Raw genomic sequence first — 19,227 nt, forward strand, 5'->3', positions numbered from 1 at the left:
GGGCAATGTTTGAGAGGCCCAAGAGGGGCCCGATTGAGAAACCCAGGGCAGGAGGAGCGAGCCCGGTAACAGGCTAGCACCGTGGAAAACCCAGGACAGGGGAAGGGTGCTGCGGTGGACCCAGACAGAAAGGGTTAGCAGTACAGCGTCCCAGAGAAGGGCAAGGTGCTGCGGTTGCCCCGAGAGGACGGGGAGTAGCAGCGCGATGAGCCCGTACTAGAGAGGGTAGTGGTGCGGTGGGCCTAAAAGACCGGCGGCTCGAGGGGACGTCCCAGAGGGGACTAGCGTATTGCAGAGAAGTCCTGTCACAATGCACCTACGCCCACTCTTGGGCCAACATCTTTCACATCAGTGAGGCTTGGGGCGTGGTATTAGGGGTGGTAGGAGCCACGCATAGCCCATAAGGCTAGGGTGTCTGGGGAACACCCACCATATCGGGAGACCCCCAGGGGGTCCAGGAACACACGGGGACAGAGGTCCCGAGTAGCTGTGCCCAGGGAGTCATAGGCAGCCTCCCAATTATATATACAAACATCAAAGACGTGGCGGGCGAGAATAAGAGGGTGCCTTGGGCCGGCCTTGACACGGAGTGAGGGACCTCGAGGAGATCACGGCCCTCCCGAAGGACCCTGCTGTGACAGTGAAACTAATGCCCCTAACTAGCATGCAGGCAGATTGTTTACGCTTGTGGTAGAGAAAGACTGTAAAACACGCTGGGTGTCTGTATAGTGTGTCAGAGCAGACTCAATTAATTGAGCATGCTAATTAACAGTATGCCAATTAGCATGATCCAGCCAGCCTCTGGCTCATGTATTAGCGTCCCCATGCTTCAAAATGGCAGTGGGGCGCTTTAACTAAAGCTTATTCGATGTGCTAAAACCTCATTTAATGCAAAAGACACTGCGGGTGCTCTAAATAAAGTACCCCCACCCCTGGAGCACATGTACAAACACCCCCTGTGTATTTTTATAAATAACAGTTCAGTGTAGGTGCATTAATCAATCACATATGGCAGCTGTTTGTTATCTCAATCTTTTAAAAAAGATGTGACTTCTGTGCAAAGGCATGACTAAACACCTGAGTGCCTTCAGCAGGACCAGCAGACAGGGAAGTATAATTAGCTGTGCTATAATTGGCGGTGGTAGCAGTGAAGCTCCTGCTATTCTTGCCCTTCCTGCTCTTCTAGGATTGGGACCTGGAGTTGATGCCCTGGTTGTTGGTGCCCCCCTTTATTACATGACTCCTTAAGTATAATTAAACCATAGAGAAGCATTTTCTATCTAATGTGAAGCTTAAGAATCAGAACTTATTGTAGAGGTGATATCTTTTATGAGAACAACCAGATTTTTGCACAAAAAAAACAAACAAAACCCCAAACCTTTTTTAAAGCTTAAGAATGGAACTTGAACTGGAAAAAAGAATTTGAAGGAAGACTATGAGCTAGCTGATCAGGGTCACCAGCTGAATACCTATTTGTATACACAATAGATAAAGCAATCAAGATCTAGATTTGAGAAGAGCTGATAACTTAAGGCACTAGAATATTAAATAAGACAAAACCAAAAATGGGTGCTATACATAAAACTGAAGAAAGGCTCCAGAAGTGAGGTAATACTTCAGGGGCTATGTTGTGTTTGAGTTGGGCTTCAAAGATCTTTGCCTGCCCCTCAGACTAGGCCAGCCACCAAGCTGTTGTCAGAATGGGGGGGTGAGGGAGAGGAGGGAGTTTGGTCTGGGGCTTTTTCAGTCCCTACTGGAGAGTAGGGTGGGTATATTGGAGCCACCCTCCAGCACCGACTGGGGAACCCCTAGAACGAGCTCCCTCTGCTCTCTTTCCCCCCTCCCATTCTGAAACAGGGACAGGCAGGGAGGGAGGAAGGGCAGTTGCTTGGGGAAACCAGCTGCAGGCTCCCAGCTAGCAGCTAGCTTCCCCTCCCCGAGGAACCAACAGTGAACTTGTGTTTGGTCCGGGAGCTCGTTGCAACTCAGCATGCTTCCTGCAAAGCATTCTGAGTTACAGCGGGAAGCTGCACCTCTGTCTGTACCCTAGGATTGCTGGATCTGTATTATAGATAGGGTGACCACATGTTCCACTTCAGTTGGGCCAGCCCTGGATTTTAAAGGCTGGTCCTGGCCAGCTGTTAAAAAATTATGATGAGCATCCTGGCAATGGAGAGGTGCATAGCATTGTCTAGCATGGAGGTGGAGCAGCGTAGAGTAGTGTGGTGTGCCAGACAGGTGAGCAGGCAGGCACTGCTGCCTGGGCACCCACCTGCCAGGTTCACCATGCCACATTGCCCCTGCCTAAAGCAGCACCACTGACTTCTATGGTTAAAGATTAAGTTGCGTGGTAGGATTGTTTGAAATTTGATATGCCTCAGAAAGGGACAGAATGAAGCTAAGGGTCCCAGATTTGATCAGTGGGTTCCCAAGATAAAGCTTTTCACTAAAAAAAAAAAAAAAAAATATTTTACCAATGTGTGTGTGTGTACAGCTTGGAAATCAAAACATGATTTTGTTAAGGCCCCAAAGGCTACTAATTGCTCTGTTCTCTAAGCCAGCCATAATATACCTAGGACATCCATATGTTTATGCTTTCTTTGAGTTGTATGGAACAGGAACCACTCAGACCTGTCCTACATTCAAACACTTGGCCTACACCACGGAAAGAACATCACATCTGTGAAATGTTACTGGTCCTTCATTCTTTGCACTCAGTGCCATCTAACCCATTGTTTCACTTACCCATTGTTAAGCACACAGACCACACTTAAACTTCCACCCAATTGCTGAGAATCCCCATGAAAAGGCCAATTGTTTACTCCACTTACACAACCTAAATAATACAGCACTAAAAAGGGATATAACTAGACCTCCCAAAGTACACAAGATCATTCCTTTTCTCATACAAAGGAGCAGTGAACAAATTCACCACTCCTGGAGAGGCACAAACCATGCAGAGCACTTTATATTTCAATCCCAGATCTGCCAAGATACTCCAACTAAGTCATCTACCTTTGAATAAAGGTACACCAAACACTGTGAATGCAGCTGACCATTCCTATTGGTTATTGTCACCTCTGGGGGGGGGAGGGGAGGAGGAGATTTAGGCATGGTTGCATGGGCATGTATCTATACATTTTCCAGGTTTCATAACCTCTGAACCTTCTCCAATTGTCCAAGCCAGTTTGGTTTCCAAACTAACTCTGCACAACACCAATTTAAAATGATACAAGCTTAAGTACCACCAGCAAATTTCTGTCATATAAAATAATTGGAGGGGCTGGACATGTTTAAAATCAGTAGGTCTAGATGTTCTTCATCCAAGGGTACTGAGGGAATTGGCAGGGGTCATAGCAGGGTCTCCAGCATGGTTCTATGAGCACTCATGGGGCACTGGCCGGGTACCAGAGGATTGTTAAAGGGCCAATGTGGTCCCCGTTTACAAGAAGGGGAGAAAGGAGGACCCTGGTAATTATAGGCTAGTCAGTCTTACCTTGGTCCTTGGGAAGTCCTTTGAGAAAATTATCAAGGAACACATCTGCAAGGGCCCAGCAGGGGAGATAATGCTCAGGGGCAACCAACATGGGTTCATTGAGGGCAGGTTCTGCCTGATTAACCTGGTTTCTTTCTGTGACCAGGTCACAAAGTCCCTGGATGAGAGTTTCAGGGTGGATGTCATCTTCCTGGACTTTAAGAAGGCCTTTGACATGGTTTCCCACCACATTCTCTTTAAAAAATAAATAAATAAATAAATAAATAAAAACTTGGTGACTGTGACATTGGCACCTACACAGTCAGACGGGCGGCAAATTGACTAGATGGTCACACCTAGTGAGTGGTGGTGGATGAGTCGTTTTCAACCTGGAAAGACGTGGGCAGTGGAGTCCCCCAGGGCTCGGTCCTGGAACCTGTACTGTTCAATATCTTTATCAGCAATCTGGATGTGGGTGTGGAACGCGCACTGTACAAATTCACTGATGACACCAAGTTGTGGGGCAAAGTGGGCACACTGGAGGGGAGGGACAGAATCCAGCTAGATCTAAACAAATTACAGAGGTGGGCAGATGAGAATAGGATGGAATTCAGTGCAGACAAGTACAAGGTGCTGCATCTAGGGAGAAGGAACCAGCAACACGCCTATAGGCTGGAGAACACCCTTCTTGTCAACACGGTGGCAGAAAGGGATCTTGGAGTCATTGCTGATGCCAGGATGAACATGAACTGCCAATCTGGGGAAGCGGTCAGTAAGGCTAACCACACCTTGTCGTGCATCTACAGATGCATCACAAGCAGGTCCAGGGAGGTGATCCTTCCCCTCTATGTAACATTGATCAGGCCGCAGTTGGAGTACTGTGTCCAGTTCTGGGTGCCGCACTTCAAGAGGGATGTGGTTAGCATTGAAAGGGTCCAGAGGAGGGCCACTCGCATGGTCCACTGGCAGTGGGGCAGGCCCTACGAAGAGAGGCTGAAGGGCCTGGATCTATTCAGCCTCCACAAGAGGAAGCTGAGAGGGGATCTGGTGCTCATTTACAGACTCACTGGGAAGACCAGCAAGAATAGGGGGAGGCTCTGTTCCCCTGGGAACCACCCAGGGTTACTAGGAATAACAGCCACAAATTGTTAGAGAGAAGGTTCAGGCTGGACATCAGGAGACATTACTTTACAGTTAGGGCTGCCAGGCTCTGGAATGGGCTCCCAAGTGTGGTGGTGCTCTTTCCTACCTTGGGGGTCTTCAAGAGGAGGCTGGACAGATATTTGGCTGCGGTGCTATGACCCCAGCACCTGTTCCTGTCTGGGGCAGGGGGTTGGACCTGATGATCTATTTAGGTCCCTTCTGACCCTAAGCACTATGATTCTATGGTAATTATAATAAATCTGTTAACATGTACCACAGTTACAGGTTGTTTGTGTACCACTGGTAGTACTTGTACCACAGATTGGGAACTGCTGGTCCAAGCTGTGTATACTATACGTAATATCCAAGGATCACCTTAACATATGATGTTGTAGAAAATAAAATATGAGGAACTCATTGAGACCTAAATTTATAGCAAGGTAGGTTGGGTAGAGCATGGTCCAGCATGCTATCTGGAACCTATGCATTACTTACTTCTGATAGTCCAATCCCAGATATGCTTCTTCTCTGCCTGGTACAGTCTTAGCAGGACTTGAGAGGTGGTAACTCTTTGGGTCTTGCTTCAGGGGAATCCTTGCCTGTATGGATATAGGTCCATTTGCCTCACCCCAATCTTTTAATTTAGCATAAAGGTTAAGGTTTGCACCCAAGATTTACTATAAAAGGACAGAATGGAACTTACACAAAATAAGAGTTTACTTAAAATCTAGCTTCACACTCCTCACACTATATAGCCTAGATATAATCTAGATATAGCCTTCTCTGCTTAGTCACAGAGAAAAGCAAGAAAAATGACAGCTCTCATGTCTTGGAACCAATTTCTTCCCTATAAGTAGGCTGGCAGATTCTTTTCCACTTGAGAAAACACCACTCCGCTGTGCCCAGAGATTTCTGTACTTATGTCCTACTTATCAAGCTTCAGTGGCTCAAGCTTCCATGTCCAAGCATGCCTCTCTCAATGCAAGAAATAACCCTTGAATTTCAGACCAGTTTTTTCTAGTTCCCTGTTCAAGCAATAGCTTGAGGACAAGCTGCATTCTGTATCAGAGGGTTCACTGTGCATGCATCTACACAAGATGTTTTACTATGCATTAGATTAATCAAATGTACAGTAAACCATCACTGTCTACATGTGCACAGAAGATTAATTTAAAACACCATTTTCTAGTACCTGTATCTGGGTACTAGGAAAAGTCACTTTAAAATTAATGTGCTGAAGTACATGTGTAGCTGCTGACTGGAAGCAAATTGCTCCTGGTCAGCCTAGGCCACAATGGGCAGGGTGGAGCTGTCCCAACTTAGCAGGCATCTCCTTGACAGCCATGGGGAGATCAGGGCTGGTCCTGAGCCCTGGGAGGGAGGGGGGAGTTGTCCTGGCTTGGTGGGCAGCTCTGTGCAAGCTGCATGGAGATTTGTCTTGGCTTGGGGCGCACCCCACTCTCCTCTATCCTGTACAGACCTGGGCTGGCCCCACAGCCAGGGCAGTGAGGGGCTGGCACCCAGGGGAGCCTGGAGTTCACCCTTGCTGCTGCAGTGGGCAGAGAAACCCTGGATTGGGCTGCTTCTGTTAGGTGCAATTTGCTCCTAATGCAGAGACATGTGCCTGGAAGTGCTTTAATGAATCTGAATTTTCTGTGAAGAAAAAATTCAGGCACATTAATTGTACATGTAGATGTGGCCTGTGTATACAAAGATGCATTTAAAGATGATTAATTAAAAAGTCTTCCAAATGTTTAACTACCTAGCTCAGAGAAAGCATTTCACAGACTGAGTGGCAGGGATCCTGGTTTTCACTGATTAATAAATAAATAAATAAATAAATAAATAAATCCAAAATTTTCTGATTAACTCTCTCCCCCCCAACCAAACAAACAAACCAAAACCCCCATATTTTCCATGATTAAAACAAAACACTGGATTTTGATTGGGTTGGTTCTCTTTTTTTAATCCAACATTTTCTAATTTAAACAGAGAAAACCAGGATCCCCGCTGAGTGGTCTAGTTTTAATCAGGAATCATTTCCATCAAGTAGTTATTCCTTTTTATATGTTATAAAGCCAGAATGGCATGTTATGATTATCTGTGACTTAAAATACAGGCTGTTGGGCAGTTTTCATGATTTTCCTATGAGTTCTTTAAGTTATTATTATACTTCTTGAATTGTGACTACCAAAACCTTTTTTTGGCCAAAGAGCATGACTTTTAGGCGTGTCCTTAATTATCTCACAACTTAGCTAGTATCAGCCCAGGTCTATAATATTATGCTAGTGCCAAATGACCCAGGGTGCCAGACTGTCCAGACATGAAGTAGAAAAACCATGCCTCCAATAACTTTCAAAGCAAACAGGAATACCAGAGAGGATTCAGAGATATAACAGACAAGCAGACTGATGGTCTCCAAATATCATGTTTATTGGCAGTTTTTAAATTCTTAGGATGGGGTTTGGTCTGGAAGAGAAAAGGGATGTAGACAGGAAGGAGTGATGAGGGAACAGCAAATGAGAAAGGAAGGGAGCTGGAGGCAGGTATGAGAGGCAAATGGAGTGTGAAAGGGGGGGTGAAGAGACTGTGAGAGTGGTGGGTAGGAGAGACTTGGGGTAGACAGCTAGTCAGTGTTGAGGAGGCAGTGTACAAGTGAAAATTGTGGAGAGTAGGCCAATTACACCATTAGCATTTGCCAGCCCCTGCTAGAGAACCTGCCCAGGCTATTTCTGCACCTACTCAACTGATTTGAGAGTTCTTGGGCTCAAGGTGGATTAGCTCCTCCCTTCTTTCCGCTTGTCTCACAGACAGGGTTTATCACTACCACCCTCCATTGGCACAATATAGGTTTATACATAGGGGGCGTATCCACAAATGCAAGCACATGTGCTTGCAGCAGCTCAAATAGAAGCAGTGCAAATTTGAGCCGGGGCTTTTTGCTTCAGCGCATGTGCTCGGACATGCATTTTGGCGTAGAGCAAATTGTGACACTTGGGGCAAAATTACCCTGCCTGGCTCCTCCTGAATCTGCAGCCAAGGGGAGCTAGAGCCCAGGGCCAGCACCTGTGCTGTCCCAGCAGTATAAAAAGCTGCCCTGTCCTGGTCCCAGCAGTATAAAAGGCTGCCCTGACAAGTAGCTCAGGGCTACTAGCTCTCAGGAGCTTCTGGGGCCCAGCTAGCTGGTACCCCTTGTGCCAGCTGGACTGCTGAAACAGCCCTGAGAGTTCCCTGCACCCTCTACCCACTGCAGCAGTCTGGCAGTGGGGGCTGCTGCCCGGCTGTGACCTGCTCTGCACCTGCCAGACTTGGGTGGGGACTGCACAGCCAGTAGAGGCATCTGCCCCTCTGAGCCAGCTGCCAGTGGACTGTGGTTGCAGGGTTGGCCTCTGTGCAACACTACTGCCATGTGTGCCCCATGTCTGGCCATCTGGGCAGCTATCGCCCGGAAGATGTTCTGGGTGTGGTGCTCTGAACTGTCGGAGCATGTCTTCCTGGTCCCACTTGGCCAGGAGGTCAGCCACAGCCAGCTGGCTCCAAGATGCCAGCTCTGAGCCAGCAGGGTCCTGCCACTGGCCTCCCTAGCAGGAATTCTGGTGTTCCTTACTGGAAAAGTGAAAAATTCCTGATTTAAAAAAAAAAAAAAAAAAAAAAAAATCGCAAAGTCACTCTGTAAAATACCCCCTAATCCATGTTCCTCCACAAGTAAAACAAAAGACCACTATAAAGAGAGAGAGAGAGAGAGAGAGACACCGATCAGATGGACAATGTTTTATTGATACATCTTACAGTGTTAAAGCAAGTCTCCTATCATAATAATAAAGTAAACTCTAAATACATGTTTCATGAATACCTATTTTGCTGCCCTGCCACAGGGCGATGGCCCCCACACAAGGGGGCAAAATGTCCCCTGCAGGGGCTACCACCCACCCCAGCCCTCCTGATCGCTGCCCCCACCTGGCCCCATCCCCCACCAGCTGCTGCAGCCCCCCAATGGCTGCCCCACCCAGCCCCAACCCCCACTCCCCCAGACTCCCCAATGGCTGCCCACCCAGCCTCACCCCACAACTTGCACCCCCAGGCCCTCCCCCACAACCCCAAACACCATCACTTAAAAACACAAAAACAAACAAACAAAAAAACCCTTAGAAAAAGAACAGAAAAAAAAAAGGGGGAAAAAAGCCTCTGCTTAACTTAGAAGCAGGGATGGGGGGCTCTAGGGCCTCCTGGCAGAGCCCCCCAGGCAGCACAGGAAAGTGGAGGGGCAGCAGGGCCTGGGCTGGGGCTGTCACCCTACTCTGCACTGTGCGGGCAGGGCCCCAGTCAGCCTGAGGGCAGCTCCAGCTGCCAGTAAGTGCTGGGGTTTGTTTTGTTTTGGTTTTTTTTTTAAAGTAAAGTATCAGGTGGGGGGGGGGAGGGAATCGAGGGGGATGGGGCTGGCCAGGGCAGGGGTCAGGGGCCTCAGGCGGGCTGGCAGGGGGAGGGCCCAGCTGCGGCAGGGGTCAGGGCCTCAGGGGGCGGGGATGACAGGGGGGAGGCTGGCTGCAACAGGGGTTGGGGGGCTTTGGGGAGGCTGGGGGAGTGGACAGGGCTATTAGGGGTCCCCCCATGGTCCCCTCCCACCTCCTCCAGCTCCTGACCACTTACTCACCAGCACCAGAGTCCTGGTGCTGAAACATGAGGCCTGGCCTGGATGGCCATGTGTTTCAGCACCAGGGCGAGGGGCCAACCATAGAGACCCTCTGGCATCTAGAGTGTCTCCATGGAGGACCCATTCTCAGGTTGCCTCAGGACATGGTCTGGGATCATGCCTTGCTCTGCTTTTTTAAATTTTGATTTTTTTAGGCACATGCCCATTGCCCTGCCTTAAAGGCACATGCGCGCTCATCTGGATGCACCCAGAGAGAGTACCTTTACTTTGAAAAACCTTTATTCAGACAAGAACCTGCACAAAGTTCCTCAGGCCCTTGACAAATTATTTGCCCAACATGCTGGAAGAAGAGTTTGGTTTTTAGTGATAAAATTGCTGTTACATAAACAGAAGTCCAAAAGTGTTACCGTGTTGGTCATCTTGATATCATGGGCCATGTGAGTGTTTGGTTTCCCACCTTGCACTGCAGCTACTTGTCCCCAGGAAATGCCCATGCCATGCACACTGTGGTGCATAGCAAGTTACCCCGGAGGCAGTAGAGGAGGCTGGGGCTAGCTTGGCTGGCCTCAGCAGCCTTACCTGGGGTTCTGGGGGCCTCCTTGGGCTACAGCCACAGCAATCCTGCCAGGCAGAGCCTAACTGGCAGCCACAGCATGGCTCTGGGCAACCCAGCTCCGCTTTTAAGCAGTGTACATGTGCTGTGCATACACGCCTCTACTTTTTCCCCCCCATGGAGTTTTTTGACCCCTGGATATTCAGGAGACAATAAAACCCAGAGGGGGAAAAAACAAAACAAACCAGAGCAGCACACACACGGGCACTGCACCCTTGCAGTGTGGAGAACACCTCAGTGTGCGATATGTGGTGCTGCAGATGTTTGCAGCACCACAGACTGCATGGCCACACTCATTTGGATGCTCCTATGGGTTGTATCCTTTACTGATTTAAGTCAAGGGCAATATTGCAACTGATGTCTGTGTTTATAGAACCCTATCTGACATTGGTGAATCATAGAAAGATATAGTTCTCAGGGATCAGGAGGTGGTATCAGGAGCATGATTACTAGATAATGGCAAGCTTACTTCAGGTCTATGTGGTACCAACCAAACTTACAAAGAAACTAATATCATTTTAGAAACATTTGGACATTTTCATTCCTATGATTTGTCAAAATATTTATGTAAATGGGACAGTGTTTTTGTAAAAAGAAAAGACTAAGGAAGTTCGAATCACATTTGAAGAGTTTTATTTCAAGATTTAGTAATATTTAACTATAAAAATATACAATTTTTTGAACACAAAAAGACTTAGCAGCCAAAAGGCTTCAAGTAAAATAGTTTTGCAAAACGTTTATGCTTATAAAATATGATGCTTTCTACTTAAACTAACAAAAGCAATGACTGGACATGCACATTTTATTCTTCATTATTCTTTCACCATGGGTTTTTTTTTGTTTTTTTTTTAACATTATTCTCCCCATTGGGCATATCTACATGTGACACTTTACTGCACAGCAAAGTCAACTGAGCAATAAAGCGCACTGTCTACATGTACATGGCAATTAGGTTGAAGTTCAGACTAATTTATAGCTCAATCAGATAGTCCCATCAGACACAGGTACTCTGATGGCAGGGTAAATTACTGTGCTTAAACACACATGTAGACAATGATGTCAGGATTAGTTTACTCTAGCTCAAATTGCAGTTTATTTAGTTGCATTAATTGCATATGTAGACATACCCATTAAGAAACTGAAGCAGGTAGCTATGGAGCCACAAATCTTAGAATGATCACTTCTAAAATAAGCTCTCTGCTGATGAAATATCTTCTCCATATGATGCTGTAATGATCATTGAAGTAATACATCACTCCCAGGTTGCCAAGCTAGATACAAGTTTTCCATATAAATAATTTATTTGCACTTGTAAGTTCTTTTTTGGCCAGGCCAGGTCCTGATATCCAGGTTCAGTGGGAACCTAGCCTGAGTAAGAACATGAAGATAGAGTGACCATATACCCTACTTCAGGCTTCCCTCCCTGGAACGAAGACATCTGGGCTAGGGACAGAATTTATACATAAACTGGTATAAGTGATTGGAAACTGGTTCAAATCTGTAAGACAACAGAAGCTCAGTATACATAAAACACTTTCAAAATGGCCAAAATTGGTTTAAGATAAATGTGGATGGATGTAGTATCAGATTTTACTGATTTAAGTTAAACCAGTTTATTGAACTTCTGTCCCAGTTTCCCCCCAGATCCAAGCTGTCTGCTCCAGCTGAGCAGAAAGGCAAGCTCTAGCACCCTCCAGCTTCTGGCCTGGGCCTCTACTCCTTGCCCCCCACACAGTCAGGGCTCCTATCCTCTCACTAGGCTCCATGCCCTTTCCCAAACTCTGGGCTCCTTACCCCTCATTTGCATTGGGCACCTTGCCTCACTCTGGACCCCCTTGGCCCTGCCAACCTCTTTACCAGGTTACCCTCTAACCCACTAGGTTGTGGGGGTTCAGATTATAAAGGCACCCTTCCTCACCTTTAACCAGGGCAGTAACTGACCTGGCACTTCTTGGGGGCTGTCCCACCACAAACAGCCCCACCAGGCCACCCATCCCTGGCAGCATGCAACTTCAAGTTGTGCCCAGGACCAGGAGCCTCTAAGCCACCCCATTAGCTCCAGCTCTTACCTCCAGGGTATTCCAGGAGCAACTCAGCCCAACATTGGCTTCTTGGCTACTGAACACAGACTGCTGCCTCTCGAGCCTATGTTTGAAAATGGCCACCCTCATCAGGCACCTGGTGGCTGCCTGCTCCTGCCCTTAAAGTGGCAGGCAGCAAAGCTGCACTGTCACATTGACCTACTTTAATGCAATGACTATTTCAGACCTGAAGAAGGACTCCTCTTCTTTCAGGGTGTTTGCACTTTGTATGAGAATTAGCAAAATTTTAGCCACTGCTCTGACTTTTATAATTACTATATGGTTATTTTTTAAATCCTGTCAATAGCATTTATGGCAAACTAGATGGATTTTCATTGTTTCTTCAAGAACTGCAGGAAAATATTTTTCAGCTCTGTGGAGGTGACAGCAACATGTGTGTGGCGCCAGCAGAAAAATAGGACGGATGTGAGACCGGCTATGTGAGCCAACTAAGGGTGTGATAAAAAAAAAAAGTGACAAGTAGCTAAGGTACAGTCAATAGTTCCAAAAGCATGGAATGTTAAAACTCTGCTTTCTTGATTCCATTTTTTCTCTTCTGGAAGAAGCAGAATAATGAATGCTGAAGAAATATGGAAAAGGCTGATCACACAGCTTAGTGTGAGGCTGGCTGGTGGTTATTAATGCAGTTCCCATTGGACAAATCATCACAGAATTCACTGCTGTAATCAGCACAGATGAACATCGTTGCTGGTTGTCACACTGGAGAGATCTGTGACTGAGTTAATTTGAACATGGACCTATGGCCAGGTTTGAGGTAGATTGCTGAGATCACAGAGCAGAACCTGATATGCTTCTGCCGGTGACATAGCTCTGTTATGGATAAACTGAGGACTTTAGTCTCCAGCACTGCTAATAGGGTATCTTTCACAAGCATTTGATTTGTGCATACTTAAACAGCTACCAATGCATTCCTCACCCATATCTTGTGGGCGCTCCCAGATTTTGGGAAACTTCTTCCTCCCCTTATTTTAGTTGCCAACTGCTCTCAGGAGCTGTTCTTGCACTTACAGATTACTGGGCATGGAAATAGCTTGTCTATGCCCTTTTTCCTGTGGCTACATCACTCATCTCAGCCAGAAGAAAGAAAGTTGGAATAGCTCCAGGGTCACCCAGGAATGTCCCCATGCAGTGAAGATCCTTAAGGGGCCAGGTCTGTTAGGTTTGCACTGCAGAGGAAAAACTGAACCTTTGATTTTTGGAAGTATAATAATTAGAGAAAATTATATTCTTCTCTTGGAAATGAAAGGGCTGTTGTGGAGCCCTTGATTGTTTTGGAAATTATTTTTATTAAAGAATGCTGGTAACTTTTCCAGTTTGAATTGAATTGTTGTTGGGGCTAGGGCCAGAGGTGTTTCCTAAATAGCTGAACAGTTGTATTTATTTCTTATACTCATATGGCAAACTGTGAGCTTGGAAAAAAAAGTAGTTGAGGTCCATATTTCATTTCTAAGTGCATAAAGCTATCAACTTTAACTTGCCTGAGTTTTATAAATGCAACAATAAGTGCAAATGCTTTAGGAATAGCCCCATTTGTCACATGGTACATACAAGCAGCTTCATGGCATTAAAACTGAAGGTGAAAACTTACATGAATTTAGTCTCTTTCAGCAGTTCAGGAAGTTCATATTATTGCTGAACAGCGTGTATTGGATTTTGTCATACGTTTCAAATAACCTCACTGGCCACTTAATAAAACACTTTAGAGGGGAAAAAAAGAAGCGTTCTCTTCTGCAACCCTGTTAAAGTGTATATTATTTCCTCATGTTTAACCTTTTCACTGCTGTGCTTTGGCACTTACTATTCTGTAACATTCTTTGAAATACTGATTTAGAAAGAAAAACACTCCCAGACCTTCCCTAAGGAAAGTGTACCCTTGTGCATTATACTGGCATTCTCGAGTGGTCACACTTGTACACAGAGTAGGGCTAGATTCCACCGCCCAAGTATATTGGGCAGAACTCATGTGGCTCAGTTATAGGGTTTTGAGAACTAAGAGATCATAAAAAAGTGAGGGCTTCCTACTTCGAGGTCAAATGCTGTGGAATGAGGCAGTATGTCTGGAGAAGGGATGGGGTCTCATGGGTTGCGGGTATGAGACAGGAGATCTTGTCACACAAAGTCTGGTAACACCTGATCCTGAAGCACTGAAGTTAAGGGGGTAAGAGTGGAGTTTTGTTATGGCATCCAACAAGCACAAGATCAAGCCACCAACGCATGTCTCCTTGTGGAGGATGGGGACAGTCACATGCAACATTATATGAACTCATCTGCTTTTCTACTAACTAGCACTTTTAGATCTGGGATTGTGTAGGCCAGAGCTGTCCCACTTCAAAGAGGCTGGGAACCACATACCCTACAGCACACCCTACAGAGCTGCACACTGTGGGAGCAGTGCTAAAAGATACCAAGCTCCCCCATGAGGTTGCACACCCTGCACACAGGCAGGTGAGTGGGTGCTCAATCCCTGCTGCACTGTGTGCACAGGCAGGCAACTCTCCCTTCACCCTGCTGCACTACACACATGGCCCAGGGCTCTACCTCACTTTCAGCTCCTTTCAGGCTTCCTTGTGGCACTATGCCATCAGCTCCCCCAGCACTGCAGGCTGCACTGCACCATGTCAATCCACCCCTTAGGGCAGGGCCATGCCTGAGAAGCCAGGTGAGGGAGTGGTAGCCAGAGCAGTGGCTGGGTCAGAGCCCAGAGGCTTTGCATTAACTGCTCAGCCAGTGGGCTGTCAGTTGGACAGCCCTGGTGTTGGCCAGGTGAGTTACATCCTTCTACAGGCCACAGGCTGGTTCCAGTTCTGGATTAAGAACTGAGGCTAACAAGACCTTAGAAAGGAATTCATCTAGGAAAGGGACAAAGAAAGCAAAATCTCAATCAGCATCAGTGACTATTACAGGGTAGGCCCCCTCAATATTTGACACTGATTTTTCCCTGCCATCTACATATGATATATTGGATTGTTGAGTGTTTTACTCTGGAATGAAGAATAATCTCTAAATTCTATCTATATCTGTCCTTAGGTTTTTATACTGTTACCCATCTTCATGGTGCCTTCCATATAAAATCAATAGCAAGGAAGCCCTAGTCTTTCTGATCTACATTGTCCCAGAGGAATACATCTGGTTTGGTGGTTCATAGATTAAAATGTGATCTTTGATGTAGCAGGGGCCTGACTGACTAATGGATTTGAAGCATAGAACCAAGGCATTATACTGAAATTAAAAGATGACTAGGATCTAGGGGACAGACTTGAGCACAGGCCCACTGTGTTCATGGCAGTTTATGCCATGGAGAAGGCATACAGCTAATTCCAGTACTAGCTGGGGCCAGTGCATTGTCTTCACATTCAGCTGCAAATACAGTGAATAACAGTAATTCAGCCTAGTGGTGACAAATGCCTGGATCATTGTGGCTAGGTCTTCAGTCAGGAGGAAGGGGCAACATTTTCTAGCAAGGTAGAGGTTGAAGAAATCATATTTAGGTACTGGTGCCATTTCCTCCTGTCATCATTGTGGCTGCATTCACACAAGCATGGACTTTTGGTTCCCCAGGAACAACTAGCACTGGCACATGTGCCGCTACTTGTTGTCCCTGGGGAATGTCAGTGCCATGTGCCCTCTGGTGTATGGCAGATTACCCCAGATGGGGTAGGGGAGGCTGGAGGTAGCACTGGGTCAGCCCTAGCAGCCTTACCTGGGGTCCTGGGAGACTTCTGAGGCCGCAGCAGTGGCAATCCTGCCACTCAGAGCCTGGCTGGCAGCTGGAGGTAGCTCCGACTGTCCAGGCCCCAGTTTTGAGCGGTGCGCACAAGTGAACGGCTTTTTTTTGTTTTTTGGTGCAGGTTTTTTGACCCCTAGATATCCAGGGGTCAATCCCCCCCCAACCCCCCCAACCCTCCATACTGCCCCCTTGAAGCACAGAAAACAGTCGAATGTGTGGTATGTGGTGCCGCAGACATGTCTGCAGTGCCACATACCACGTGGTTGCTCCCATCTGGACACAACCAGTGAAGAGTCAGAAAGGACCCTGAGGCGTTGCACTAAAGTGGAAGGTGGAGAGAACATCTCAACTAGCTGTATATTCAAAGCATTCTCCTTTTCTGATTACATTCCTTTGGCCTTGCCTGAGTTTGGCTTGAGTCAGCTCTTCATCCAAGCACCAATTTCTTGTAGACACTCAGACAGCTTAGTATCAATGATAGTTGCATCATTTGGGAATGAGACATATAGTTAGATGTCATCAGTATATTGTTGACAAGTATGCCTCTGGCATTTTACTCTCTCTTAGGCACAACTGCTTTCCAAGCAGTAGCATGTGGCTGTTAAGGAAAAGAGGGGATGATGAACCTGAACCTTTCAAAAAGGCAGACTTACCCATGTGTCATTTCTTTTTCTCCTTGCCAGGCCACAAAGGCAATAGCACCATCCAGTGCCATGCAGAGGTACCTAAGCTGACTACAAATGAGCTAGATAAAACAGGGTAAAAGCAAAGTATTGTATATTGGCCCAGGGTACTAATGCTCTATGCTATATTCAGAACTAGCTCATTGTTAGCTGACTTGGGCATCTCTGCACAGTCACAATGCAGTGCTGTGTTCTGGCTAACATCTGGAAGAACTTAAAGGGACGCTACAATTTCCTGGAGTTCTGGAGTAACCTTTCTTTGGTGGAAGACAACCATAGACACCCTGGCTAGTTCTGAAAAAAGGGTTGTGCCGGAGGCATGTAAAGGCTAGGGCCGCAGAACACAGTGCTGTGGAGACTCCAGGAAACACTAGAGGCCATAGACAAGCCCAGAGAAACTTCCTTAATTGGTGTCTCCAGCCCTGAAGAACAGCGCAGGATCAAGAGGGGATGCAACTAATTTAAAGCCACCTTAGTACTCCCTTACATATGTCTTTGAAGCTCTACCTCTTAGAGCACAGAAATAAAATTATATTCTACATTTCTATAATGGTGTACTAAACATTGCTGTATTTGACCTACATTCTAGCAGCTACTATTAATCTTACATAGGAGATGTTTGGATCATGTGATTTGACAGTGCACTGGGGCTCTGTCCACTTATTTTTGTCCAGATTTTATTCCTCTTATGCTTTGGCTGGGACGTGTGTATCCGCACAAGGGCACTTTATTTTGCTGGTTTCGGTTTACAAGAGCGCTGGTGGACGATCAGTCTGTCTGGCAGGAAGGTACGCCCACAAATATCACATGGAACTAACTGGCTCTGGGCACTCTTCCAGGAAGCCTCATTTAAAGCATCAAGATCATAGAAACCATGGGCTGGAAAATTAAAAAAAGAAAGTATCAGCTTTCATTCTGGAGAGCCATATCCAGCTCTTCATGGAAAATATTTGCAGGAAATACCTCCTGCCTGAGTCTTTTGGTTTTAACCAAATCATATTGCTTTTGCAAAAGGAAAGGAAAGAAATGAGAAAAAGAAGAGAGAGAGAAAGAAGGCTCTGCTTATTGTCCCAGGGGTTAAATAAAGTTAACTACAAACAGTACCATTCTGTATTGTATTAAAATGAGAAGAAAACATGGCACTATGTGTTATGGCATGCATTCTTAACTAATTGTTAACATCTTTTGCATATATGTTATTATCAGTGAATTTCACTTTTTGGCCTTATTTCAAGATCTGCCTAATAAGAATCTAGCCAAGGGTATGGAGAGAGTTCAGTGCAGTTCAGTTCAGTTCAGTTCAGCATGTTCCCTCTTCAGTATTTTGGACAAAGGCCCCAGTTCTCCTCCAATTGAAATCTATAAATATTTTGCTAAAAACTTGAATAAAAGTGAGATTAAGCCCCAAACCTCATATGGACAAACCCTGAAGTTCTTATTTAGGTAAAATTCCCATTGAAGTCATTGGGGTTGATTCTGCAGTTCTCAAATAATCCCTGCCCCCATTTTACCTTCACTACCTTTGATGGGAGTTTACCTTTAGTAAGAGTATAGCTTTAGGCTTGAAACACCTGTTTTAAATGCATTTTAAATCCTGCCATTTATACCATAAAAGCTTTATTTCCTTTCACTTTTAAATGATCTTTCAAAACTTATTTTTTTAAACATATTTCAAAGCTAGGTTGCCTAATGACTACATCTGAAGAATATGGAAAAAAAAGGCTTGATTTGAAACAGGAAAATTATTGGCCTTTCCAGAACCTAAATAAGACATATAGCATTACATAGATAATGGCTATAATTAAATAGATTTTGTCTTCAAACTGTGAGTGTCACTGCACCAAAAAAAAAGGCTCCGTGCATTTTTAAAATATTCCATGGTTTCTATCACTGGCATGATATGGATCTATTCATTAAGAGTTCATAAAGTTTTAATACGTTTCATATCCAATGGTTCTCATAACCGCAATAAGCTTTAGAACTCTTAATATGTCTGTTCCTAATGTTCTTTTTGTTAGAAGAGCAGCAAAGTGGTGTTTCTTTTTTTGGCTGAGACAAATATCCCTTTCGCTTGCAGGAAATGAATGTGTTTTTTTCTGTACTTTGGAAAGTTTATTGACTATAAAAAAGAGAGTAAAAAAAGGAGGCGGTTTCTTGTTACAGGCATGTGTAAACTGCACAAACAAAACACTGTGTGATCAATGCACTGGTTCTGTCCAGTGTCACTTTATGTTTTTACAAAACAGCTTTATGTAAGTTATAAAAAGCTTTATGTAAGCAGATCACATTTCTGGCTTAAAATGCTGCTCGTTCCATTCACCGAAAGGCTAGCCCCTCCCCTGAGTTGTGAAGCGGAGAGGCATGCTGTACGCATTTGTGGTTTGGGGGTCAGTGAGTGTTCCCCTCATGACTGGAGCACATCTTAGTTCAAAAGAACAAAATGAAGAATATTTTCTGGAGCCCGGGAAGTGGGGCAGCATGTAGTTTTTGCTCAAATGTGGTATGGATTAGACTTTCACCAGCAGAGAGATAGGGCCACGCTGCCAAGTGCCTCTGGGGAAACTAGTGGCATACAACACCTCATGGGAAGTACTCAACGCCATGCCTGACTGCTTTCCCAGGCATGAAAAAATACTCATATTTATATCTGAGAGACATCTGCTGGGCTGCTCTTTCAGGGAAGATGCTTTTCTTTCCTCTCCTCATTTTCCCAAAACAGCTAGTGGCTAAGATGACAACCAACCTTTCAACAAAACCTGGAACATCCCTTGAAACCCAGGAAAACCAATCTCTTTCAGATCCAGTCCTCTTATCTTTTTTTTTCTCAGCTGTA

General features: G+C 45.7%; 1 protein-coding gene and 1 long non-coding RNA gene across 2 annotated transcripts in view; both read right to left on the bottom strand.

The window, feature by feature from the left end:
* Nucleotides 1–10,498: 10,498 nt before the first annotated feature.
* LOC132249552 (uncharacterized) lies at nucleotides 10,499–15,842 on the bottom strand. The gene is made up of 2 exons (XR_009461041.1): nucleotides 11,952–15,842; nucleotides 10,499–11,250 (listed from the first exon to the last, which is right to left on the bottom strand). It is a non-coding gene; the product is annotated as an uncharacterized LOC132249552 (long non-coding RNA).
* A 72-nt stretch (nucleotides 15,843–15,914) lies between these two features.
* Nucleotides 15,915–19,227, bottom strand: part of LOC102564834 (zinc finger protein 474) — a 38,707-nt gene continuing 35,394 nt past the window's right edge. Inside the window, exon 5 of the mRNA XM_014608605.3 lies at nucleotides 15,915–17,273. Within this exon, the coding sequence (XP_014464091.2) occupies nucleotides 17,122–17,273 (152 nt within the window). The 3' untranslated portion in view covers nucleotides 15,915–17,121. The remainder of the gene's footprint in view (nucleotides 17,274–19,227) is intronic.

Source organism: Alligator mississippiensis, chromosome 3 (assembly GCF_030867095.1).
Source record: "Alligator mississippiensis isolate rAllMis1 chromosome 3, rAllMis1, whole genome shotgun sequence".
Taxonomy (NCBI): Eukaryota; Metazoa; Chordata; order Crocodylia; family Alligatoridae; genus Alligator; species Alligator mississippiensis.